Source organism: Emys orbicularis, chromosome 11 (genome assembly GCF_028017835.1).
Source record: "Emys orbicularis isolate rEmyOrb1 chromosome 11, rEmyOrb1.hap1, whole genome shotgun sequence".
Lineage (NCBI taxonomy): Eukaryota > Metazoa > Chordata > Testudines > Emydidae > Emys > Emys orbicularis.
This window is the reverse complement of record NC_088693.1, coordinates 55,420,443-55,442,306: the sequence shown is the minus strand read 5'-3', so window position 1 is coordinate 55,442,306 and position 21,864 is coordinate 55,420,443. Positions and strand designations below refer to the sequence as shown.

Below are 21,864 nucleotides of genomic sequence, written 5' to 3'. Positions count from 1 at the left end.
ATTGACCTCTTAGGAAAAACCAGGGGTCCAGTAATACATCTGTATGGAAGCCCTGTGCCTGTATGCAAGCCACTGGCTTCCTGGCAATGTGGTTCCAATAGACACACATTGTCAAGGATTCCTCATCTGGGAGGTGGCTTCTCTCCTTATTCATCACAAATGGGTAATGCCTCTCATGTGTGGAATACAGAGGTACTCCATTGTTGTTACTGGAAGGATCAAGGACTAAGTCCACCCTTCAACTCTGGCACCAGAATTTCTGCTTCCAGTGGTGGAACAAATAAACACTTCAGTTTCTCCCAACCACTTTGTTTTGTAACTTTAATTTTTATTTGCTCTTATGTTGGAGCAACTTTGTTTCATCTTATAGCTTTTCTCTCCCTCTCTTGATGTGAGCAATCGTCTGAGCACCAAGGCTCTAACACTTTGATTTCTCTGACGCAGCACTTCTTGAGCGGGCTCCCTCTGCCTGCCACCCCAAGCAGCAGAGGAGCCCAGTAAGCATTGAGCAACATCCAAGAGATGCTGCAAGCAACTTTTTAGGAACTTCAGAAGGCGAGCTAGGCCCGGCACCTGTAAGCTGCAGACCCTTGCTCTGCTAGGGCATGGGGCTTTGAGTCAGAAAGGCATGCCAGGGCCTTGACCCCCATCTGAAGCTATGATTCCACCGTGGGAATGCTAGACCAGGAGCAAGAGGGTTCTCCTCTACTTGGGAATGCCTTACAGCCTGCTCAAAGGTAAGTCTTGCAAACTCCAGAGACTCCAGGTTCCAAAAAGACAAAAGGAAGTGTCTCCTTCATAAGGCAGCAATTGGTGAGAGGCCCACATGAAGCTTTTTCTTCTGAAGTTCTCATTGAGAGCCTCCTGAGAGCATGAGAAAAAAGATCCCACCATGCCTGAACAGTCTTCATCTGCTACTGATCCTGTAATCTGCAGCATTATTCTGAGCTTCTAGGTTAATTCTTCATAAAAGATATCAAACCCTTCAACTATAGAGTCCAGCAAAACAGTCTAGGTCTGTTCCACACAGTAATCAGAAAGGGGTAGGAAGGAAGAACGAACATTATTCCAAGAGCAAGCACAGGCATAGGTCACCCATTCTGGTACCTAGTAAAGCAGGGGTGGCCAAACTTTTTGGCCCGAGGGCCACATCTGGGTGGGGAAATTGCATGCAGGGCCATGAATGAAGGGCTGGGGCAGAGGGTTGGGGTGTGGGAGGGAGTGTGGGATGCAGGAGTGGATGTGGGGTGCAGGAAGGGGCTCAGGGCAAGGGGATGGGACACAGGAGTGGTGAGGTGTGTTTGAGGGGGCTCAGGATAGGGAGTTGGGGTGCAGGAGGGGGTGCAGCATGCAGGAGGGGGCTCAGGGCAAGGGGTTGGGGGCTCAGGGCAGGGGTGCAGGAAGGGTGTGGGGTGCGGCAGGTCGCTCAGTGCAGGGGGTTGGGGGCTCAGGGCAGGGGTTGGGGTGCTGGAGGGGCATGACAGGGGGCTCAGGGTAGGGGGTTGGGGTGCAGGAGGGGTGCAGCAGGGGGCTCAGGGCAGGGATGGGAAGCGGCCGGCACCATGTCCCTGCGGCCCCTGGGAGGGGGGTAGGTGGCTCCGTGTGCTGCCCTTGCCTGCAGGTACCTCCCCCAAAGCTCCCATTGGCCACGGTTCCCCGTTTCCAGCCAATGGGAGCTGCAGGGGGAGGTACCCGCAGGTGAGGGCAGCACGTGGAGCCCTCTGCCCCCCCTCCCCCAGGGGTTTCAGGGACGTGGTGCCAGCCGCTTCCAGGAGTGGCATGGGGCCAGGGCAGACAGGGAGCCTGCCTTAGCCCTGCAGCGCCACGGGGGTGGCAATCCTGTGGGCTGGATCCGAAACCCTGACAGGCCGGATTTGGCCCGCGGGCCATCGTTTGCTCACCCCTGTACTAAAGTGATGCAAAAAGCGCACCGTGCTGCTATATCACCTCATGTTGCTCAGCTGAAAGACAGTTGATGGCTCACATCAAGTCCTTCTCATGCTTTGACAGAAGTTGGTCACATGGTACCCATGGTATCTCCTGTAATAGCAGTTGGCACTTTCCCATTACTGACCCTTCAGTACTGATGGTGACATTGGCATGCTCGGTACCAGTAACCTCAGTGCTCAGGATTCTGGTGTTGACCTCCATGGTGCAGATGTTTCTGGCATCGACTTTCTTGGTAGGAAGACTTTCTTGGTACTGAATGATCTTGTGGTAAACGCACTACCGGAGTCATCTTTGCTCTTCTAAGGCCACTAATGGTGTTTCTGTCTTAGTACCACTCACTACTAATGCCATGGTATCTATGAGCACTCTTGCTCTGGTTGTTGAGGGGGGATTTGAGAGCACTCTGTGACCCCAGACTTAATAGCTCTCCCCTGGAAAGAAGTATCCTTCCTCTCTCTATGAACATTATGGGGAGGTATCCTACACTCATTCACCTCACTCTTGCAAACAGTACTGTCTGATAGGGAATCCAGGAATCATCCTTTCAAGAACAGACCTCAGGGATCTTGTGCGGAATATTCACCCTGGTATCCACCCCCATGGACCTCAGTCCCTTGTCTTTACCACATACAATCTAGGCATTATGGGGCTCCTTGGAGTATGCAACCAACTAGAAAACCTTCCTCTACTGCCACCATCCCCTGAATTTGATCTCTCTCCATTACAAGACATTGTAGGTCTGCTCAAGAAGGTCAGTATCTACAGCGTCACAGGTAGCACCAACAGGATGATGACAGTGAAGAAGAGCCACCTGCAGGACATAGAAGATTGATTGATTCCATCAGCAATATCCTCTTCCTGTACAGACAAGGAGACTTCTGTTCCTAGCCAGCTGGACTATTTTAGAATTTTTCTAATGTCTTTTACATCACATGGCAGACACCTTAGTAATTCTGATGGAGGGAGTTGAAGAATCCTGAAAAGTAGTGGATCTTCTTCATCCTCCATGCTTGATAGGCTTGTTTTACCTATCAATGAATGATTGTTGGAACTGACTAAAGATCTGTGGCAGACCCCAGCATCTGTAGCACCTGTGTCTAAGAAAGCAGACTGACACTATCTAGTTCCCTCTCTGGGAGTTGAACATGTCTACAGTTATCTAGTACCAAGATCACTTGGTGTATGAAAGGTCCAAACAATATACACCTGCAAAAATGATTCCAAGGAAGAAGGAAACTAAAAAACTTGATTTATTCAGTAGGAAGGTTTCCTCCTCAGCTAATCTCCAGATGTGCCTTTTGAATAGGTGACAGCAGGCACTTCTGTCAAAATACAACAATCTAAACTGAAACAAGGTGTCACGATTCATTGAGAAGCTTCCGCAAGATCAAAGGGAGGAGCTAAATTCCCTAGTGTCTGAAGGGCAGTTAGTGGCCTGAACATCTCTACATGTTGCTCTAGATGCATCTGATATGGCAGCATATTTAATGGCCACTTCGATTGAGGTATCCAGGGCTTCATGTCTCCAGTATTCCAGAATACTGAAGAAGGTCCAAACAACGATCGAGGACATGCCATTTGAAGGTTGTGACTCATTTAATTCCTGAACTGCTGAAGCTTTGTGTTCATTGAAGGATTTGAGAGCCACTCTCCACTTGCTGACTGCATATGGAGCAGCCCCAAGGAGGAAGCAGGCCAGACGCCAAAGCTTCACCAGCCAGAGTCCTTTTACCTCTTATTACTACAATCTGCCGGTGTTGTCAAAACTCCTGAGGAAAAAGCAGAGGTTCCAGTGTAGGAAGCACTCACGCTCTTTCTCCTCTGTTGCACACCCTGTACCTATCTCAGAGCAGAAAGTTTGATGCCATTGTTGAGAACTCATCAGAACCATATCAGGAGCTATACCCCTCCGGCTTCCTTTTGGCAACCACTTTTTTATCTTTGGGAGGCCTGGAACCAGATCACCTACAATCACTGGGCCCTAGAAATTACAAACAAGAGGTATTCTATCCAATTTCAAGCACTTCCTACTTTCCATCCTCCTTCCCCATCCCTTATAAGGGCCCCTTTTATGTGATACAGTTGAAACAAGTGGTCAACACCCTTCTAGAGCTTGGAGTGGTGGAGGAGGTGCCCCTGGAATTCAGAGGCAAGGTGTTCTATTCCCATTGCTTTTTAATCCCAAAGAAGACCTGAACCGCATACATTAGCCTGGGCATCAGAAGAGATGTATAGTTCCGTAGGCCTTCATTACCATCATTTATATATTCTGTTATCTAAGAACAACTCAACCAGAAAATTACATTAATTGATTTGGTGAAATTTTATTTCTGGTGTGAGGGGAAACAGAAAGTTATCTGGGTCAGAGACTGTCTCTTTGTATATACAGTGCCAACAACAATGGGGCCTTATTAATGATACCATAATACAAATAAGTCATCTTCATCACCACAAAGTTCTGGTAATTTCAGCTGCACTGAAGTTTCTCTAGTGTGGTTGATTAGAGTCCTACAAACAAGCACCATAGAAACATGGGCACCAACCCTAGTGGTGTTCCAGAGATAGGCACATTAGACTCCCCATCTGAGTAGCATCAGGTGTCAAGATGAATCAGAATGATAGATTAGACAAGCCTGTGGCTGGCTCTTTTCATTGCTATTACCTCCAAAATAGGCTTCCATTCCTCTGCAAAAGCTTCCTTTGTGGGTAGGTGATACTTTTAGGTTCCCAAATAGTTTCTTATATTATAAAGCTTTTGCTTTATATGGGGGGACTTATATTTTAGCATATTATTCTACAGTAATAATAATTAATTCTGCATTATTCTTTCCCCCCTATTTCTGGGATTCATTCCTTGCTACTTCCTATTTGTGATGAATAAGGAGAGAAGCTATACAGCAGAATGAGAACTTTCTTACTTGATAATTTTCTTTCTGTTAGCAGCTTCTTTTCTCAACCATCTCACCATGGTAGCTGGTAAATGACTGGAATACAAATTGGAAATTTTCTTGAAAGAGAGACGTACATACATCATTGCCTTAAGGCTAGTCAATATAAATTTAAGTTGTTTTTCTAATGCTAATAAAAAACTGGAATGTTTCTACATCTTTGGAAGAACTGTTCTATTGGCTTGAATTGATGGGTAGAACTTAGTCTTGGAGCTACCAGCAAACACATAGGACTGCCTCTGAATTTCTCAGGTGAGAACCATTACCCATTTGTGGTGAATTAGAAGGGAAGCTGCTAATAGAAAGTTATCAGGTAAGGAATTTGTCATTTTGAAGTCTCGACCCAAATTTTGTTGCTTGAGCATTTTATTATTATTATCTATTATTATTATTGTTTATTATAAATATTTTTATTATGTATTATAATATTAGACAAGGATAGAGTTGGCCATATTATGTGATTATAGTTAAATTCTAGAACTGACATCGTATTTTGTTACTGTTTCATGTTTGATATTCCCATGGATATGATGAGTCAAGCCTCTTCAGAAATATAGTCAGTGTGCTCTTTTCCTTTGCTTAGAGCAGGGATCCCCAAACTGTGGGGTGGACCCCTCTAAGGGGCATAGAGGAACTTTGGGAAGGTCTGGGGGGGCCCTGCTCTGTCCCCAAACCAGCTCTGACCCCAACCCTGTTCAGCCCCCGTCCTGCTCTGCCTCCAGGTCCAGCTCCACCTCCAGGCCAGATCTGTACCTCATCCCATTCCACCCCACTCCCGCTTTACTCCCAGCCCCAGCTCCACTCCGCCCCCTGCTCCGCCCCCAGCCCAGTTCTGCTCTCATGCCCTCTCTATCCCCAGCCCAGCTCCTCCTCCATCCCCAGTTCCGCTCCCGTCTCTGCCTTCAGCCCAAGCTCTGCTGCTGAGGAAGCCTTGGCTGTGCAGTAATGGGGGAGTTGGGGGGGTGCAGACAGATTCTGTTAATGCTAAGGGGGGCATGACTGGAAAAGTTTGAACACCACTGGCTTAGATGAACAACTTTATCTGACGTTCCTTAAAAGCCTGGGTTGACTGACTTACTATAGTTTTTCCCAACTCTCTCTTTGGGGAAATTTTAAAAAAAGCATGTCATGGTAAGTTATAATCCAATACAGACTCCTTGACAGAAAGGAGGAGCTGTAACATAAATCCTTACAGAAACAGTTGGCTTTCCTTTGAAAGAGTATAATAAAAATTCCCACATTTTACAGTTCACGGAGGGAACATAACCAATGAAAGATATGTCTGTCCATAGGGGGAGGGCTGTTAAAACACTTAAACATGAATGAATGAATTCCTGACTCCTGATTCATAAAGATATCCTGAAATTGATACTATTGTGCTGCTTTTGGAATGAAGAATAGCGTTCACTTCCAGAAAGAATTATGACAGAATTTTTCCCCAGAGTAAGCACAGTGTGACACATGTTTTCTATATTATCAGGCCACAGGCCATAGCATGACTGTGCTCAAACAAACTGATGGGAGTTGTCACTTTTGGTTGCCATGCATTCCTATGAAACAGTGGTTTCTTATCACTTCAGAACTATAAGATACATGTAGTGTAAAATGTTACATCATGTCAGAGACAGAAGAAAAGGGTCAACATAAGTTAACCAAAAGTAAAATTAGAGCTCCTTATGTGCTTTAAATAACAATAGTGCTTAGCCCTTACATAATGATTTTCATCTGTCGATCTCAAAACACTTTACAAAGGAGGGCATCATTATTCCCATTTTAGAGATGGGGAAACTGGGGCACAGCGAGGTGAAGGGACTTGTCTCAGGCCACACAGTTGGTGTGGAAATAGAACCCAGATCATTTAACTCACAATCTAGGTCCCCATTCACTGGACTGGACTGCCATTCTTTACGTTTCGTTTATCAGGATATTGTTTAGTTACAAAATTTGACCTCCAGCTCCTTATGATACAGTTAGGGTATTTTTCTTTAAAATATTTTCAGATCATCTTTAAAGTTCAATTTGCACAGATTAGTTCTTGTCCTTCTTGGCCCAGCACTAGGAGTTTTAAGATGTAATTATATAAAATAGGAGAAACCAAAATAAAATAGATGGCACTATAAATTAAACTCTGTATGAATCAAATACATTTTATTTTTGTGTATCTAGGGGCTGATGGAGGAAAACAAGGTTCAGATCACTGTAATAAATCCCAAGTCTATAACCATGGGGCAGCTGTATGGACAATTTGATCCAGTCTCACATGAATGGTCAGATGGCATCCTGGCAGTGAGCTTTAGAGCATTTGCTTCTTCCTTGGTATGCACAAGATTAAAGTATTTTGTGATCTATGTAAAAAATAATTCTATGATAGACATACAATATTGATATGTAGGGGCTTGATTGTGCCTTGTATGCACAACCTGTAATGAGACAACCATTGCTACACACCTTTATGGAAGCTTAGTACACCCTGAGCAGCCAGACATGGCCCTGTGACCCCATTGGTCACGCTGGAAGGAGCAGTCTGTGCTCCCTTGACTGTAAGAACTGAGTGCAGGGACTGCAATTTGGCCTGGCTCTGCACATTCCTAGCAAGTACTTCTTGGGCTCCTTCTGTAGTACTCCTGTGGGAGGCTCCTTGCATCACTCCCCATGGTGCACACCTGTGTAGCGACCAGGAAGAAACTGTTCCTAAAGAGTAACTCTGCTGTTTAGGAATGTTAATAGATGTTATATATGGTCATTTGTATTCCAATGAATATTTAAGTCTTATACGTGGTATCCCTTAAACTTTGGCAATTTTACCAAATATTGGCCCTGCCTCTACACTACTGAAGTTAATGAGAGTATTGCCATTGACTCAGTGGAAACAGCTTCATGATCTTTGCCTTGACTACAATGAGAGGTGGATCTGGCACATGAAGAGCAGGTTACCTCAAGTATCTGCCGTATTAGATTCTGACCCTGTATAAACTTAAGCACATCAGAAGCACATTAGTAACGTATTGAAGTTGATGGGACTACTCACGTGAGTCCAGTTACACACATGTAAGTGTTTGTGGAAGTGGGCCCTTTGTACTTCCCTATACTTCCCACAGGAAATACCTTGAATACTGCTGATGGTTGTTTACACACGTTGTGTAGTATCTTACTATGGGCCAGATTCTGCACACTTAGTCATATTGAATATATCTTACTCCTCAAGTAGTCCCATTGGCACCTATGTGTAAGACTGGGATCTTCTTACTCATGCTGAGTATGAACATACTCTATTAGTAGTCCAATTGATTTCAAGATGCTGCTCACCGTGAGCAAAAATAGCAGAATCTGGATCAGTTACACTATTTGAGAAATAATGTACTGCTCAGCCTGAGTAAGAGTGGCAGAATGTGGCCCAAAGGTAGCAAGCTTTTAAGGACCACCATAGTATATGTTTGTAAAAGTTTTAAGACTAGATAATATTCATATATAATGTTCATTTTCCAAAAATGAATTCTGAATGTAACAACCTTGCTCTCAGCACATTTTCAGAGAAATATAATTTGTGGAAATATACTAGATCTAAAATATTCCAAATTTACTTGGCTAAATATTCTTTCAAAATATTTTCTGTAAACCAGACACCAGACAGGAAATGGTTGATTTTTGATGGACCAGTAGATGCAGTATGGATTGAGAATATGAATACTGTGTTGGATGATAACAAGAAACTATGTCTCATGAGTGGAGAGATCATTCAGATGTCACAGCAAATGAGCCTTATTTTTGAACCAATGGATTTAGAAGTTGCTTCCCCTGCTACTGTAAGTATCCATTTTTGGAAGAGTGGTTATCAAATATAGTCTGTTATTCTGAAGCCTTGTGGCAAGTTAATATTGTGAAGGAGCTTCTTTTCCAATTTCTTTGCATTAACAATGTCTTGTGTGACAGTTTGTGTTTATGCAACTTTTTTAAAAAATAAAACATTTTGTAGCAATTACTCTTAAGTTGTTGATAATGACAAAGAATGTTATCTGAGATAAGTTATGTACGTCCCTTAAAGCATACCTAGAGCATTCAGGACCTTTTGAATTTCTGACAAGGAAAAAGAAACAGCAAATCTTTAAATTAACCACCAGGCAAATTCTGGTAAAACCAAAGCTCAATGAACCTCTGGCTCACTATCTAATTGCATCTACCAGATGGATAACAGGGGAAGGTGTGAGCTTCCTCCTCAGCGCCAGTCTGCAAGTGCAATCAGCTGCAGCTCATATAATATTGGAAGCACAACAGGATATCTGGCATAATCAGGAACGTTGACTTAAAATTGAATAAAAGATCAACAATGAGAGGGCAGGTTGGGTACTACTAGTTATCGACTTATGCTCTGCTGTAAATTGATTATTGTGGTCTAAATCGGTTGAAGTAGAGAATACTCCCACTTTCCCCACCAGGCCAGTCAGTGTTGAAGTTGTGTTTGAATTTCCCCCCAGAGTTCACCAAAGCACACACTGATGAGATGAGGGGTATGTATGTATCTTTATGTTCAGCATAGTATAATTGTCTCCAATTTCTAATGACCTCAGAATCTGGATAGGACGACATTTGATATTATTTAAGGCTCTTTTCAGCAGGAAAAACTACAGAGGTCACACAAGGTAACAGATATACTTTTTTTTGTGTAGGTTTCTAGATGTGGCATGATCTACATGGAGCCTCACATGTTAGGCTGGAGACCACTGATGGTGTCTTGGCTAAATCTAATGCCACCTGGAGTCAGCTCTATGCATAAAGAATTTATAGTAGGCTTGTTTGAGAGAATGGTCCCACTTTCTGTTGAGTTCATTAGAAAATGTGCAAAGGTAGGATAAAGAATGCTTTTAGGAGATGCAAAACAAATTTATGAGTGCGGTAATTCAAAAGTGTCAAACAAGCAAATCATTTCAAAAGAACATTATCAACTTATGTTTATTTTTTTTAGATAATGTATATTGGGAATTCTGTCCTGTGAATGGTCTTTTTCATTTATATTTTTATTTTGCTCTAGTATATGTTTTTGGCACATACACCATAGAGGATTATTGTCATGTCTGTACTAAGTAATAAATAAATGTACACTGGATTCTTTTCAATTAGTTAAATACATGTGCCATAGAGAACATTTCTGTTATTTCAGGAATTGTCTCCTACTTCAGACACAAACTTAGTTCGATCCTTGATGAATCTAATGGACTGCATGATGGATGAGTTTGCTGATGAGGCCAAAATTAAAGCCATGAGTGAACGTGATGTTTTCTCTTGGCTTGAGGTAAGCAACATTCATCTTTTTAACACATAGACTGGTAAGTCCCAAATTGGACTTTACAGCCAGAAATGGATCCATAAACAATAAAATCGACAATCTTTGGTCATCAAAATAAACATCTTGTTAATTCTGTCTGGGGAAAATTGTTACCTCCTTATTAGGTACTTTTTAATTAACACACATTTTAGTCTTTGATGTCTGGTTTACTGAAATAATAACTATAATAACTGTTAATAAGCTATATAGCATCTGGTTCTATATTTGGGACTGTGGCAAGCACCCGGTCAGACTCCTTGTAGTAAGGGCAGGTAGATGAGAAGTTGCCAGACTTGCAGTTCCCATCCTTTGCCTTGTTGTAGGCCATATTTAGGTTTTTAATGTGATCCCTTCACTGTACAGTGGTCCGCTTGATCCTCACCTCAACAAACCTCTTTGAGATGTTTTCATACCAATGATGATTTTGAGTACATCTCCCAAAATCATGTTCTTTGCTTAGTCACACCAGAGGTTAACCAGAACCCTGGTATGATCTTCTGGCCAGCTAGCAGCATGCTGAGATGGAAGCTTCTAGGACTGTTTGGCTGAGGTGAGCTGAATACTGCAGAAATAGAACAGACCATGTGGAATGAAGGGTTAAACACTGATCAGGTGTATATAAACCAGCAGGTAGCTTCCAGTGCACAAAAGACAAGAGGGAAGTGAGTAGGTAGAAGGGCAGGAAAATGCAGGCTTGGGATCTGTTGAGGACTATCAAAACCTAAGCTTTGCTACCCAGACATTAGCTTCATCTTGAATTCAAAGTACACCTCTACCCCGATATAACGCTGTCCTCGGGAGCCAAAAAATCTTACCGCGTTATAGGTGAAACCGTGTTATATCGAACTTGCTTTGATCCGCCGGAGCGCTCAGCCCCCCCCCCCCCCCCCGAGCGCTGCTTTACCACGTTCTATCTGAATTCGTGTTATATCGGGTCACGTTATATCGGGGTAGAGGTGTATGTGTTCAGAGCCTACCTTCAAGCAAAATCTGGGCTGTAACCTATGCCCCAGTTCAAAGCACATGTAAGCCTGGGCATAAGGGTTTTGTATGAATACGGTTTGGGTGGGGAGGGGAGTTAGCTACAACCTCGGTGTGAACCCAGGATAAGCCTGCAATGTAGACATAATTACTGGTTTAGCTTTCTCTCCTTTCCTTGTAATTTCTTGGCTTTTCAAGCCAATTATTACGCATTAGTGAGCAGTTCACTCTTTCTCCATTTTCCTTCTCTGGAACCAAAATTTTGGAGATGTAAACAGAAAGAAGTATATAAAATAACATGGGGATCTTTCCTGGAATAGGACCATCTGCTGCACTTATTTTTTCTGGTGGCAGAGGCAGAGAAAGTATAACCCTGCAAGCATTCTTTGGGATGAGTGGGTATAATACTCATATAGACAGTGCAAAAAGAAGACACCACCCCTCATCCCAAATCCTGATCACAAACCTACATCACCACTGTCTACCATAGTGTCTTTTACATGCTTTCAGTACATTCTAAATATAACTGCAGGTTGATACTGTATTTATAAGTAGATAAGAACCTATTCATATACTATTCAGTTCTGTGCTTCACTGTGCAGTGAATATTACCAATTCTCTACCTCCAAACACATGGATTGTACAGTAGCAATTTTGCAAGATACAAATTGTTTTTATTATGATGCTGGACACTATTACTGAAGATTTTGGCATGAGGTTCTTCCTAGCCATAGAGCCTCATTTGTTGCTTACACAGATGCAATTGTTATAGTAGACAACGGGTAAAATCCTCAGCTGATATAACTCAACATAGTTCCATTAACTTCAAAGGAGTTATGCTGATTTACGATAGCTGAGGATGTGGCCCATAGTTCACACATTTTTTTGTGGTCATGCTGATGAATCTTTTGAAAACATTTTAACTTATCATTTACTGTTCATTACCAATTGGTTTGAACAGTAATTCCAGTTTCCCAGTGTGATATCAATATTACGCAGTAGTAATTAGAGCTGGTTGAAATGTTTTCACTGAAACTTTTTTACAACAAAAAATGGCTTTTGACAAAATTGAAATTTTAATGAGAAAATTTCTATCCTTGTCAAAATTTGTCAGGTTTTCATGGAAATATCAAAATAAAAAAACCTGAAAGGGTTTTTTTCAACACCCCCCCAAAAATTGATGAAAATTTGAAAATTTTCACAGAAAATAAAATACATTATTTAACCAGCTATAATGGTAACTTATTTTTGACAGAGTATTTATAAGGGTGTTTTTGTCCAGCTGATGATAGATATAGATTGATCCTTGAATGATTGATCCTTAACTAACCAACAAAAGAATTTTCATTATACATAGGGTGGTCTTATATTGAAAATAAAATTTGAAAAAATGTTTTCAAAGGTAAATCTGTAGTGCCAGGTGCTGGTCCAGGACAGAAGGGCAGCAGCTTGACATGCTCCTATTCAGGGATCTTCTTCACCAAAGATATTTCCAGTAGGGAGCTTTACCCTGCTCTCCAGCCCCTTTGCACCCGCTGAAAGCCCGATCTTGCAAACAATTATGCCCACTCTTGACTTTACTGCTGAGAGTAGTTCTATTGTTTTCAATCATGAGAACAAAGTTAAGCATATCTCTAAGTGTTTGCAGGATTGGGACCTTAGTTGGTGCAAAGGGGAAGTAAGGCAATGATGAATAGGGCCCATAGAAGGTCATCTAGTGAAATATTGATATTGTATTATTTATTTAACAATGTAAGCTCCTTGAGTCAGAAGGCTAAGCTCCTTTATATGGTGTTCAGCAAATAAAGAAATGAATTGCTGTTTTAAAAGAACAAGCCAATGAATAAATAAGATCACATGTTGCATTCCTATAAAAGGCTTTCTCAAGTACTGGAATCCACAAGAGAACACAGATTGAGCTGTCATATAAGTGTAATACATTCCCTGTCATATTTCATTACTTCTGTAATATTTTATTATATATTTAATTTATATGTTAAGACATTTGTCCCAGTCGGCTCCTACTGCATTCAATGGCAAAGTTCTCATTGATTTCAGTGAGCAAAGGATAGGCATATTGTAATACACAGCTACTGAAGAACTACTTTATATTCTCCCCACCCCCACTCTAGGGTATTTTCCTGTTTTCACTGATCTGGTCTGTAGGAGCTAGCTGTAAGGAAGATGATCGACTAAAATTTGACAAGATTGTGCGAGAAATACTTGATGGACCAATTAGTGAGGAAACAAGAGAAAAATATAAATTGCTGAGTGGTATTGACCAACTATCTTCAAAGACCTTCACAGTTCCATTTCCTACAGAGGGAACAATTTATGAATATCGGTTTGTCAAAAAGGTGAGGATTACAAAACAAAATGGGGACACCCATTCTGAAGTAATCTTTTTTTTGAAGATTATATGGTATAATTTCTGTTGCACAGATTCTCTCATTCATTATGAATGGGTAACAATACCGCCTACCTGTGAAATTCAGAGGCAGTCCATTGTTGTTGCTCCAGGACTAAGCTCTGCCCATCAACTCAGGTCACCAGAATTTCTACTTCTGGTGGTGGAACAAGTTGACAGTTCAGTTTGTACCAACCACTTTGTTTTATAATTTTTTAATTTTAATTCATTTTCTTGCAGAAATGGCTTCATTTCAGTTCCTGCATCTTTGCTGCCTCTCATCAGCTGAGGAAGCACTGGAATATTTAGGCTCTAACCCTCTGATTTCTCCAAGACAGCACTGATCGAGTGGGGTCTCTCTGCTCCTCCTCCCAGCAGAAGAGAAGCCATGCAAACATTGAAACAAGTCCTTGAGGTGCTATAGATAGTTTTTTGGGAACCTCAGAGCGTGAGCTATGCCCTGCTACTGCAAGCTACTGATCTTTGCTCTGCCAGGGCATGGGACTTGTGAGGATGAACTGTGCCGTGCTGCCAAAAGCCACCAACCTTTTCGAGATCATGGTGCTTTGAGTTGGAAAGCTGTGCTAGGGACTCAACCTCCGACCCAAAACCATGACTCCACCATGGGAAGTCTCAACAAGGGCCTCAGATATAGCCATTCAGAGCAAAGGTTTTTCATATACTTGGTAAGGGAACCCTTCTTGGTGGCAAGCAAGTGGTGGCTCATGATCTAGGGAGTATGATCCTTGCTTGGAGTGAGATGTCTTGGATTCTGCCTTGGTCAGATCATTGATGTGATTTGTGACTAGAGCAATGGCTTCTAATAATTGATAGCTGTAAGAAAGCTGTGCTATACCTGTGAATAGCAATCAGTCATCCTAAACAGATATCTTGTGCATCCAAATGTGCAGGGGAGCAGTTGTTTGGGAAAATAGTAGAGAAATTAGTAGCTGAGATAGCAGGAAGCCTCAACCCTCACCATGAAAGCTAGCATAGCAATCCTTTGGTAACTACTAACTCCAAGGGTATCCAAAAAGATAGCATTACCCTAACCCAAGGGGAAAATCTGGAGAAGAAGCTTCCAAAGAAACTCAGATTAAACTTTCCTTCAAACCAACAAAATCATCAGCATGACAAAGACAAAGAGCATTTGTGTCTGAGAGCTCACAGTTCCTGTACAAGACTCTTCCTTTTGCTCTATCTTCTGCATCCAGAGCCTTAAGAAAAGGTTCTTAGTTGTTACAGCAAGACTTAGGTCACAAGTTATGCATATGTACATGTTCATAGATAACGTGTCAGTTAGTGCCATGATCAGAGAAACAGGCCTATTCATCATTTTTCAGTGTATAGCTCCAGAAACCTTTCCATTCCAGGTAAATTCTTCCTTCCACAATTATTGGAAAATAGTTCTCCCATCATTTTGTACTGTTGACCCTCATTTTGTACTGTTGACCCTTTTCTAACTGAGCAGTGAGTCATAGTTTGGAATAGAAATTGGTGATAGATATTTTTGATGCAGTTTTGTTTGTTTACAAATAATGTACAAAGTTGTGTGTCTCTGAACCAAATAGTAGGAAATGGCTTCTTTTGCTCACTACACCAAGAGCACACTTTTCAGCCTACACTGTAACCCAAAAAACCTTTCCCCAGGTTTCTTCCAGGATAAGCCACATATTTCAGCTGTTCCTTCATGTGTCTCTTTCAGTCTGTTTTCAGTTTCTGTATATTCTCTCCCCACCTCCACCCTATATCCACCTGGTCTCAATACCCAGTTGAACCCTTTGCCTACTGTTGCTAGTTTCTGGGAAGACTCTGTTAGGCTTTGTTTTAGGTGTGGCCCCTTAACTGTCTCTTACAAATGACTTAAATGGTGGATGCATCAGTTTAAAGAGGTTTTAGCTCAAGCCATATTAAGGTTTCACCCAGCTCTTAAGAGTAGCAATCCTTACTACCCCTTAAGAAGGTTGTGTCATAAATAATTAGTTCTGGAGTTCTGAAGATATATCCCAAGTGTATGGAATACATTTGCCAGTTGTATCCTGTTCAACTGATTCTGTCCAAAATGCCAGAATCTGAGGGCCTCAAAGTTGTTGCAGACAATCTGTTAAAATCTTGCACCGGTTGGCATGGTAAGCACCTGGGAATGCTGAAGAAGGAGTTAATGCTCCCTCTATAAGTTCCCCAGTGGTACTGTGTGGAAAAGTGTATGAACCTCATCTGGGAAAGGTTTGCAAAGTAGGCTCCATTTCTCTGCAGAGGCATCCTTTGATAGAAAGGTGTTGTTGCGTAGCTTCACAAATAATTCCTTAAATTGCAAATATCTTGCTCTATATGGGGGTAATTCGTATTTCTGTCTATTATTCTACTCTGATAATAATTAAAACTCTGCTTATTCTTTTTTTGTCTATTTGTGTGATTCACTACTCACTGCTTTCCTTTAGTGATGAATGAGGAGAGAAGTTGTGCAGCAGAATGAGAAATTTCTTACCTGATAATTTTCTTTCTGTTAGCAACTTCTCTCTATTCATCTCACTCTGGTAGTCTGGTAAATGTCAGGAATATGATTTGTTAACATATTGAAATCTTTCTCTAAAGGGAGACTTGCACACAATAATTTCCTTAAGGCTTGTCAGTAATTACAAATTGTTGTCATAATGACAATAATTGGTTACTGGAGTATTTCTGCACCTTTAACGAAGTCTTCTGGTGGCTTGAGATGAAGGGTGGGGCTTAGTCCTGGAGACTCCAGCCACATTGGACTCTGAATTCCACAGAGAGATATCACATATTAGTGATGAATTAGGAGAGAAGTTGCTAAAAGAGAGAAAATTATCAGGTAAGAATTTTTTTTTTCTAGTGATAAATTGGCCTGAAAAGTTCCAGTAATTGTTTATTTTCTTTAGAACAAAATCTTTATCTTTATGTCTTTGCTCATATAAGCAACAGCTGGTTCTCTATATTTAATTGAAAGCACAAAACTGGTTAAGTGTAGTCCAATTTTTGATACTGAAACAAACATGAAAATAACAACTTTTAGTAGTGATTATCCTTTAAGTGTTCATCTATAATACAATCCACTATATTAATACTGACCTTTTTGGTTTTACTGCTTACTATTAAATGTTTGAATATTCATATAATTTAAAACAGGGAGCAGGATTATGGGAACCCTGGGTGGAAACACTCAAATCAGCTCCTCCCATATCTCGAGATATGATGTTTAATGAAATCATTGTTCCAACTCTGGATACTATTCGATACTCTGCGTTAATGGAGTTGCTGACAGTGCATCAAAAACCTTCTATATTTGTGGGGCCAACAGGAACTGGAAAGAGTATCTATATTATTGTAAGTGTTGTTTTTTTAAACTGAAACTATATATGGTTTAAAATGTGTATGGTGAAGACTAAACTGCCAAAATTGTAGATAAAAGCAAATAGAGAAACAAATTACTGGACATTCAGATGTGAAATTATGGCTAATATTAGTTTTATTTATTAAACATGTAGATCAGAAAAGTTCACCAGTTTTTATTAAGTTCAAATAACAGTACTGTGTTCATCCTGTGTAACTGTGAGGGGAAAAAGAAAATCTTTTGCTCCTGATACATGATACACACCTTGGCCTTTGCTGCTTTTAAAGTTTGGCATTCACCCCCAATGGCAGCGAGATAAATCATAATGCTATGGTGTGAATCCAGTATATAGAAATATAATTTAAGTTGAAATATACTAGTATGTTATAAAAAATATTTCTGAGCAAGAAAATTCAGCCTTGGGGTTCTGCTAAAACACCACTTAGGCCCTGATTCAGAAAATCATCCCTATACAGCAAAGAATGTAAGCACATGCGTAACTTTAAGCATGTCTTAAGTCCTGTCAACTTTAAAGTTAAGCACATACTTAAGTGCTTTGCTGAATTGAGGCCTTAAGCTCTAGTGTCATGATTTATTGGCATCACCAGAACATGCTGATAAAACTTTGTTTGTATTATTGCTTCTACTGTATTATTCTATTATAACTTTCCTTTTATTATTGTGATCACAAGATTCTTTAAAATTCCAGTGTATCATTGGTGCAACTGTGTAGACTTTACTAATTCACCAAGTAAAGTGAGTGTGCATAGTAGACTGCAAATTCCATCTGACATGAATTTTTGGGCATTTAGGCTCACTTGAGGGAGCCAATGAGAGCTTGACTGACAAAAACAGTTTATAATGATTTGTTCCTTGTCAAAATAATCCTATGGATTACTTTTAGCAAATGGCCTATTATATAGTGCTTGATTATATCTCAGATTTCTTGACAAGTCTGTTTTCTGTTTATTGGAAGTTTACAAGGTGGTAAAAACAGTATCTCTTTGTCTATCAGGGCTTTGTTTATCAAAAAAATTATGTAGCTGAGAGGCAAAATAATGATACACACATTCATTCTGTAATTAAACTCTTAAAATAGAGAATAAACATGGTTTCAAGAAAAAATATAAGGTCTTACAGTTGAACTGGTATAGTATATTCAACTTTGAAGAGTCTGTCAGTGTTTACTATGGAAAATATTGTTTGGTATAGAGAGGAATTTTGTTTTAAACAAATTATCAGAATGCTTTACATTACTCTAAAAGTTATTATGATTGCTTTGGATAAATATAAAAATAAAATTATTTTCAGTATAATGTTGCTTACCTTTAGGAGTGCAAGTACTAAACAAAAATATCAAAGGATTACTTTTCCCCCAGCAAAGCGCCTTTGAGTTAAATTAATTATCCATGTACGTGAAGTTCGAGAGAGACAAGATGGGTGAGCTGTAATATCTTTTATTGGACCAACTTTTGTTGATGAGAGAGACAGCCTTGCCTCTCTCACCAACAGAAGTTGGTCCAGTAAAAGACATTACACCTCACCCATCTTGTCTCTCTAATATCCTGGGACCAACATAGCTACAACTACATTGCATGAAGTTATAGATTCATTATCTAGGACATGTATATTTATGATCCCAATCAAACCTCTATTAAAATTCTCTGAAGATTTATTGTCAACGTACAAACATTTCTCTCTCTCTCTCTCGTCCACTCCCCCCACCATAATTAAAGTGTTATTAATACAATTAATCATTGTGCTAATGCTATCTGTGATTAGAACAACTCTTCACTGGAGTTATTCAGGAAAGTGGCTTTTTTCATTAGTGCTGATTCTGATTTTTATAAACTCACTATTCATTAACAACATTGGAAAATTAAAATTGCAATTTAGGAATATAGCGGGCTTTGTTTAATTTAACTTTTATGTTGTCATATTGATGAAATATTAGGAAAGTGTAACTGAATAATCAATTAAAATCTCTGTAATATGGTTGCTGAAATTTTATTACTGGTGAAAATGGAAGTGTCATATTGTTGTCTAGTGCTGACTTGTACAATATAGGCTTTTCCAAACAAATTATGCTAATATCTCTCATTCCTGACCTGCATCTATTATGATGGACCTTCACTGGGTAGAGAATGACAATCCTGCCAATTTATTGAGCTTTCAAAGGGTAAAATTCATCTAATTTGGGGGGGCTATGTTTCATGTTCTCTGCTCCACTTAAACCTCTTGAAACCCCTCCTCTCATGGTAAGGGTGCATTGGTAAAATACCCAGGAGAGGACTTTTTCCCCCCGTGCTCTGTAGAGATGGGGTTCTGCACTGGTCCCAGAATAAGTACCAAAGGGGCCATTAGAGTGGGCTGGGAGAGGAGCTATTGGATGAATGCTTATTCAGATCCAGTAGTTGCAAACCTCTGAATTGGTGGCCATTGTTCCATCCTATAGGCCATAATAGCAGCAACAGATGTCCAATGATACAGCCCCTTGGTCCTATCCATGAATTAGGGGGAGGTATATTCTGTCCTGGAATTACCTGGGGTGAAAGTCAATCTAAAGGACTATGACGATATTGTGAAAATCATGTTACAGATATACAGATTAATACTAGAACTTGAGCATTCTGGGAGGAGGAACAGCCGCAATTTTAACAAGCTGTGCCACATCGCTACATTTGACAAATTCATATTTGATTGCTATATTTAGGATCTATGTAGCCACATTGCTAATTAACTCAAAAGTAATCTGTTGTGTTTTGCACACATTACACTAAAATTGGAGCAGTAGTATTTGACACTACAGTTCATAGCTATTTTGAAAGAACACAAAAGCAAAAGTATGATATGTGTAATTAAGAACATTCAGCTAGATTTATTAATTTAAAATACAAGTCTGTTGTTTACTCTAATCTTTTACAACCTGATAAAGGAAAAGTTTTTGAAATATTATATGCTTGCAGAAAATTTCTGATGTGATGCTAGAAGAGCAGACTGTGGGGCTGCAGCATTGTACCTCAACAGCCTCCAATCGAGCCTATAGGATAAAATAGTGGTTACTGAAGATCAGGGGAATCCCCTTTCCAAGTTAGCAACAACTCACTTAGGAATCCTCAGAAATTAAATGTTGTTTGACAAAATCATGGTAGGAGTGGCAGCAGATAATACAGGGATACATAAATTCTGTCTTTTAAACCTCCAAACCCCAAAGGAGTTAATTAAAACATAGCAAAACCGTCCTTTTCCCCATGTTCCCAACAAAGATGTCATAACTTATTTCTGTGATTTTTACACAGTAACAAACACTACCAGTACAAAATTATTCTGTTTGTTCTTTTGTCTATATTGAGGGTGTTCATACTGGTATTGGTGGTGATAATAGCCAAGTTGAGGGCTGATGGCATTCACCTTTATCCATTCCTATACCTCAGGAATTTAGGGATGCAACTGCTGACCCTTAACTAAGGTTCAGTAACACAGATACATCACAAACTTGAAATATTCTCATATTTCCAGCTCATGGGTTTACTTATATGGGAGAGTAGAATAAACATTCTTCAAAGCCAAGTCCTTCTTTCCCATGAGAAAGGCTTGAACTTCAAAGTCAGGTTTGGAGAAACAGAACTTCCTCAGTTCAATATTACATTTATTTATTCTGCATTGTGATTACATCTTGTGAAAGACTACATAGAAACAGATGCAAATACTTATGAAGTCCTTCACTACAATTAACAAACAGAAACAAGTACACACACCAATCCTAGAATTTCTGGGATGGTGGACACAACAGCAAGGAGCCCTGGCTGGAGGAATTTTGACAAAAAGAAAATGCAAAGTGTTCACAATAGATAGTTCACATAAGTATATTGGAGCCTACCTGAATCACCTAATCAATCAAGAAAACTGCTCAAAACACGAAGAGAAGAAACACATTTCTTTGGGCAAAAGGCAACAAAAAAAATGCACTTCTAGCATGGAAAGCTCAGAAGGAGGAAACGCTGTCGTCTAATAAGACACCACTTCAGCAGTTGCGTACCAACATAAACAGGAAGGAGAAAGGATCCAGTCACTGAAACAAAGAAGTAATAGGTGAAATCATGCAAAGCAAATCTAGATTCCCAAAGGACTCTTTACAGGAGTCAACAATGGAAAAATGGACTGGCTACGCAAAGAGAAAGCAAATCTTCCAGGCAGGTTCCTTCAAATATCAAACAGTTGGAAGTGTCTTGGCTGGATCTGCTCACTACAAGGGAAAACAACTCTACATTTCAAGAGAAAGAGAATTTGGAAGTAAAAGAAATACATGTATTGTTACACAAGTGCCCCAAACTCATGATATATGTCTTCCCAAATCAGAAAATGAAGAAGAAACTAACAAAAGAGTAATGGTCACTGTAAGGATGCCAAGATGACCATAGTTCTTGGGTCTAGTGGAAATATCAGCACAATTTCTATTATTATTTGTTAGACGAGATCTTCTCAGCCAAGGACTTCATTCATGTTCAGAATTTTTAAACTTGATAACCTGCCTTTTGAAAGGGAAATGTCTGCCGACAAGGGATTTTCATCCAGCTCCACTGACTTCATTTTTTAAAACATCTTTCTATTCAGCAAATATATTCCAGCATCTGAACCAGACTTTCTTTCTGATATAAGTATAGAAGGCAGGAGTTCCAGCAGCTCTGGAATACTTACTAGAATTACATGGCATAGACTGGGACCTCAAAACAAACACACACACACACACACACACACACACACACACACACACACACACACACACACACACACACACACTCTTTATGAGGTGGCAAGCACTCAAAAGTTTCAAAATGTCCCATGGTGTGTATGCCTTAGGATACAGTTTTCAATTACATGATCTGTATTACTATTTTTCCCA

The 21,864-nt window shown here is 40.3% G+C and overlaps 1 protein-coding gene across 1 annotated transcript in view; it reads left to right on the top strand.

Annotated features, from left to right (window-relative positions):
- DNAH7 (dynein axonemal heavy chain 7) overlaps positions 1-21,864 on the top strand; it is a 248,396-nt gene that overhangs the window by 118,124 nt on the left and 108,408 nt on the right. The window contains exons 30-35 of the mRNA XM_065413626.1: positions 7,065-7,214; positions 8,519-8,701; positions 9,563-9,739; positions 10,054-10,185; positions 13,332-13,556; positions 16,757-16,954. Of these exons, the coding sequence (XP_065269698.1) occupies positions 7,065-7,214; positions 8,519-8,701; positions 9,563-9,739; positions 10,054-10,185; positions 13,332-13,556; positions 16,757-16,954 (1,065 nt within the window). The remainder of the gene's footprint in view (positions 1-7,064; positions 7,215-8,518; positions 8,702-9,562; positions 9,740-10,053; positions 10,186-13,331; positions 13,557-16,756; positions 16,955-21,864) is intronic.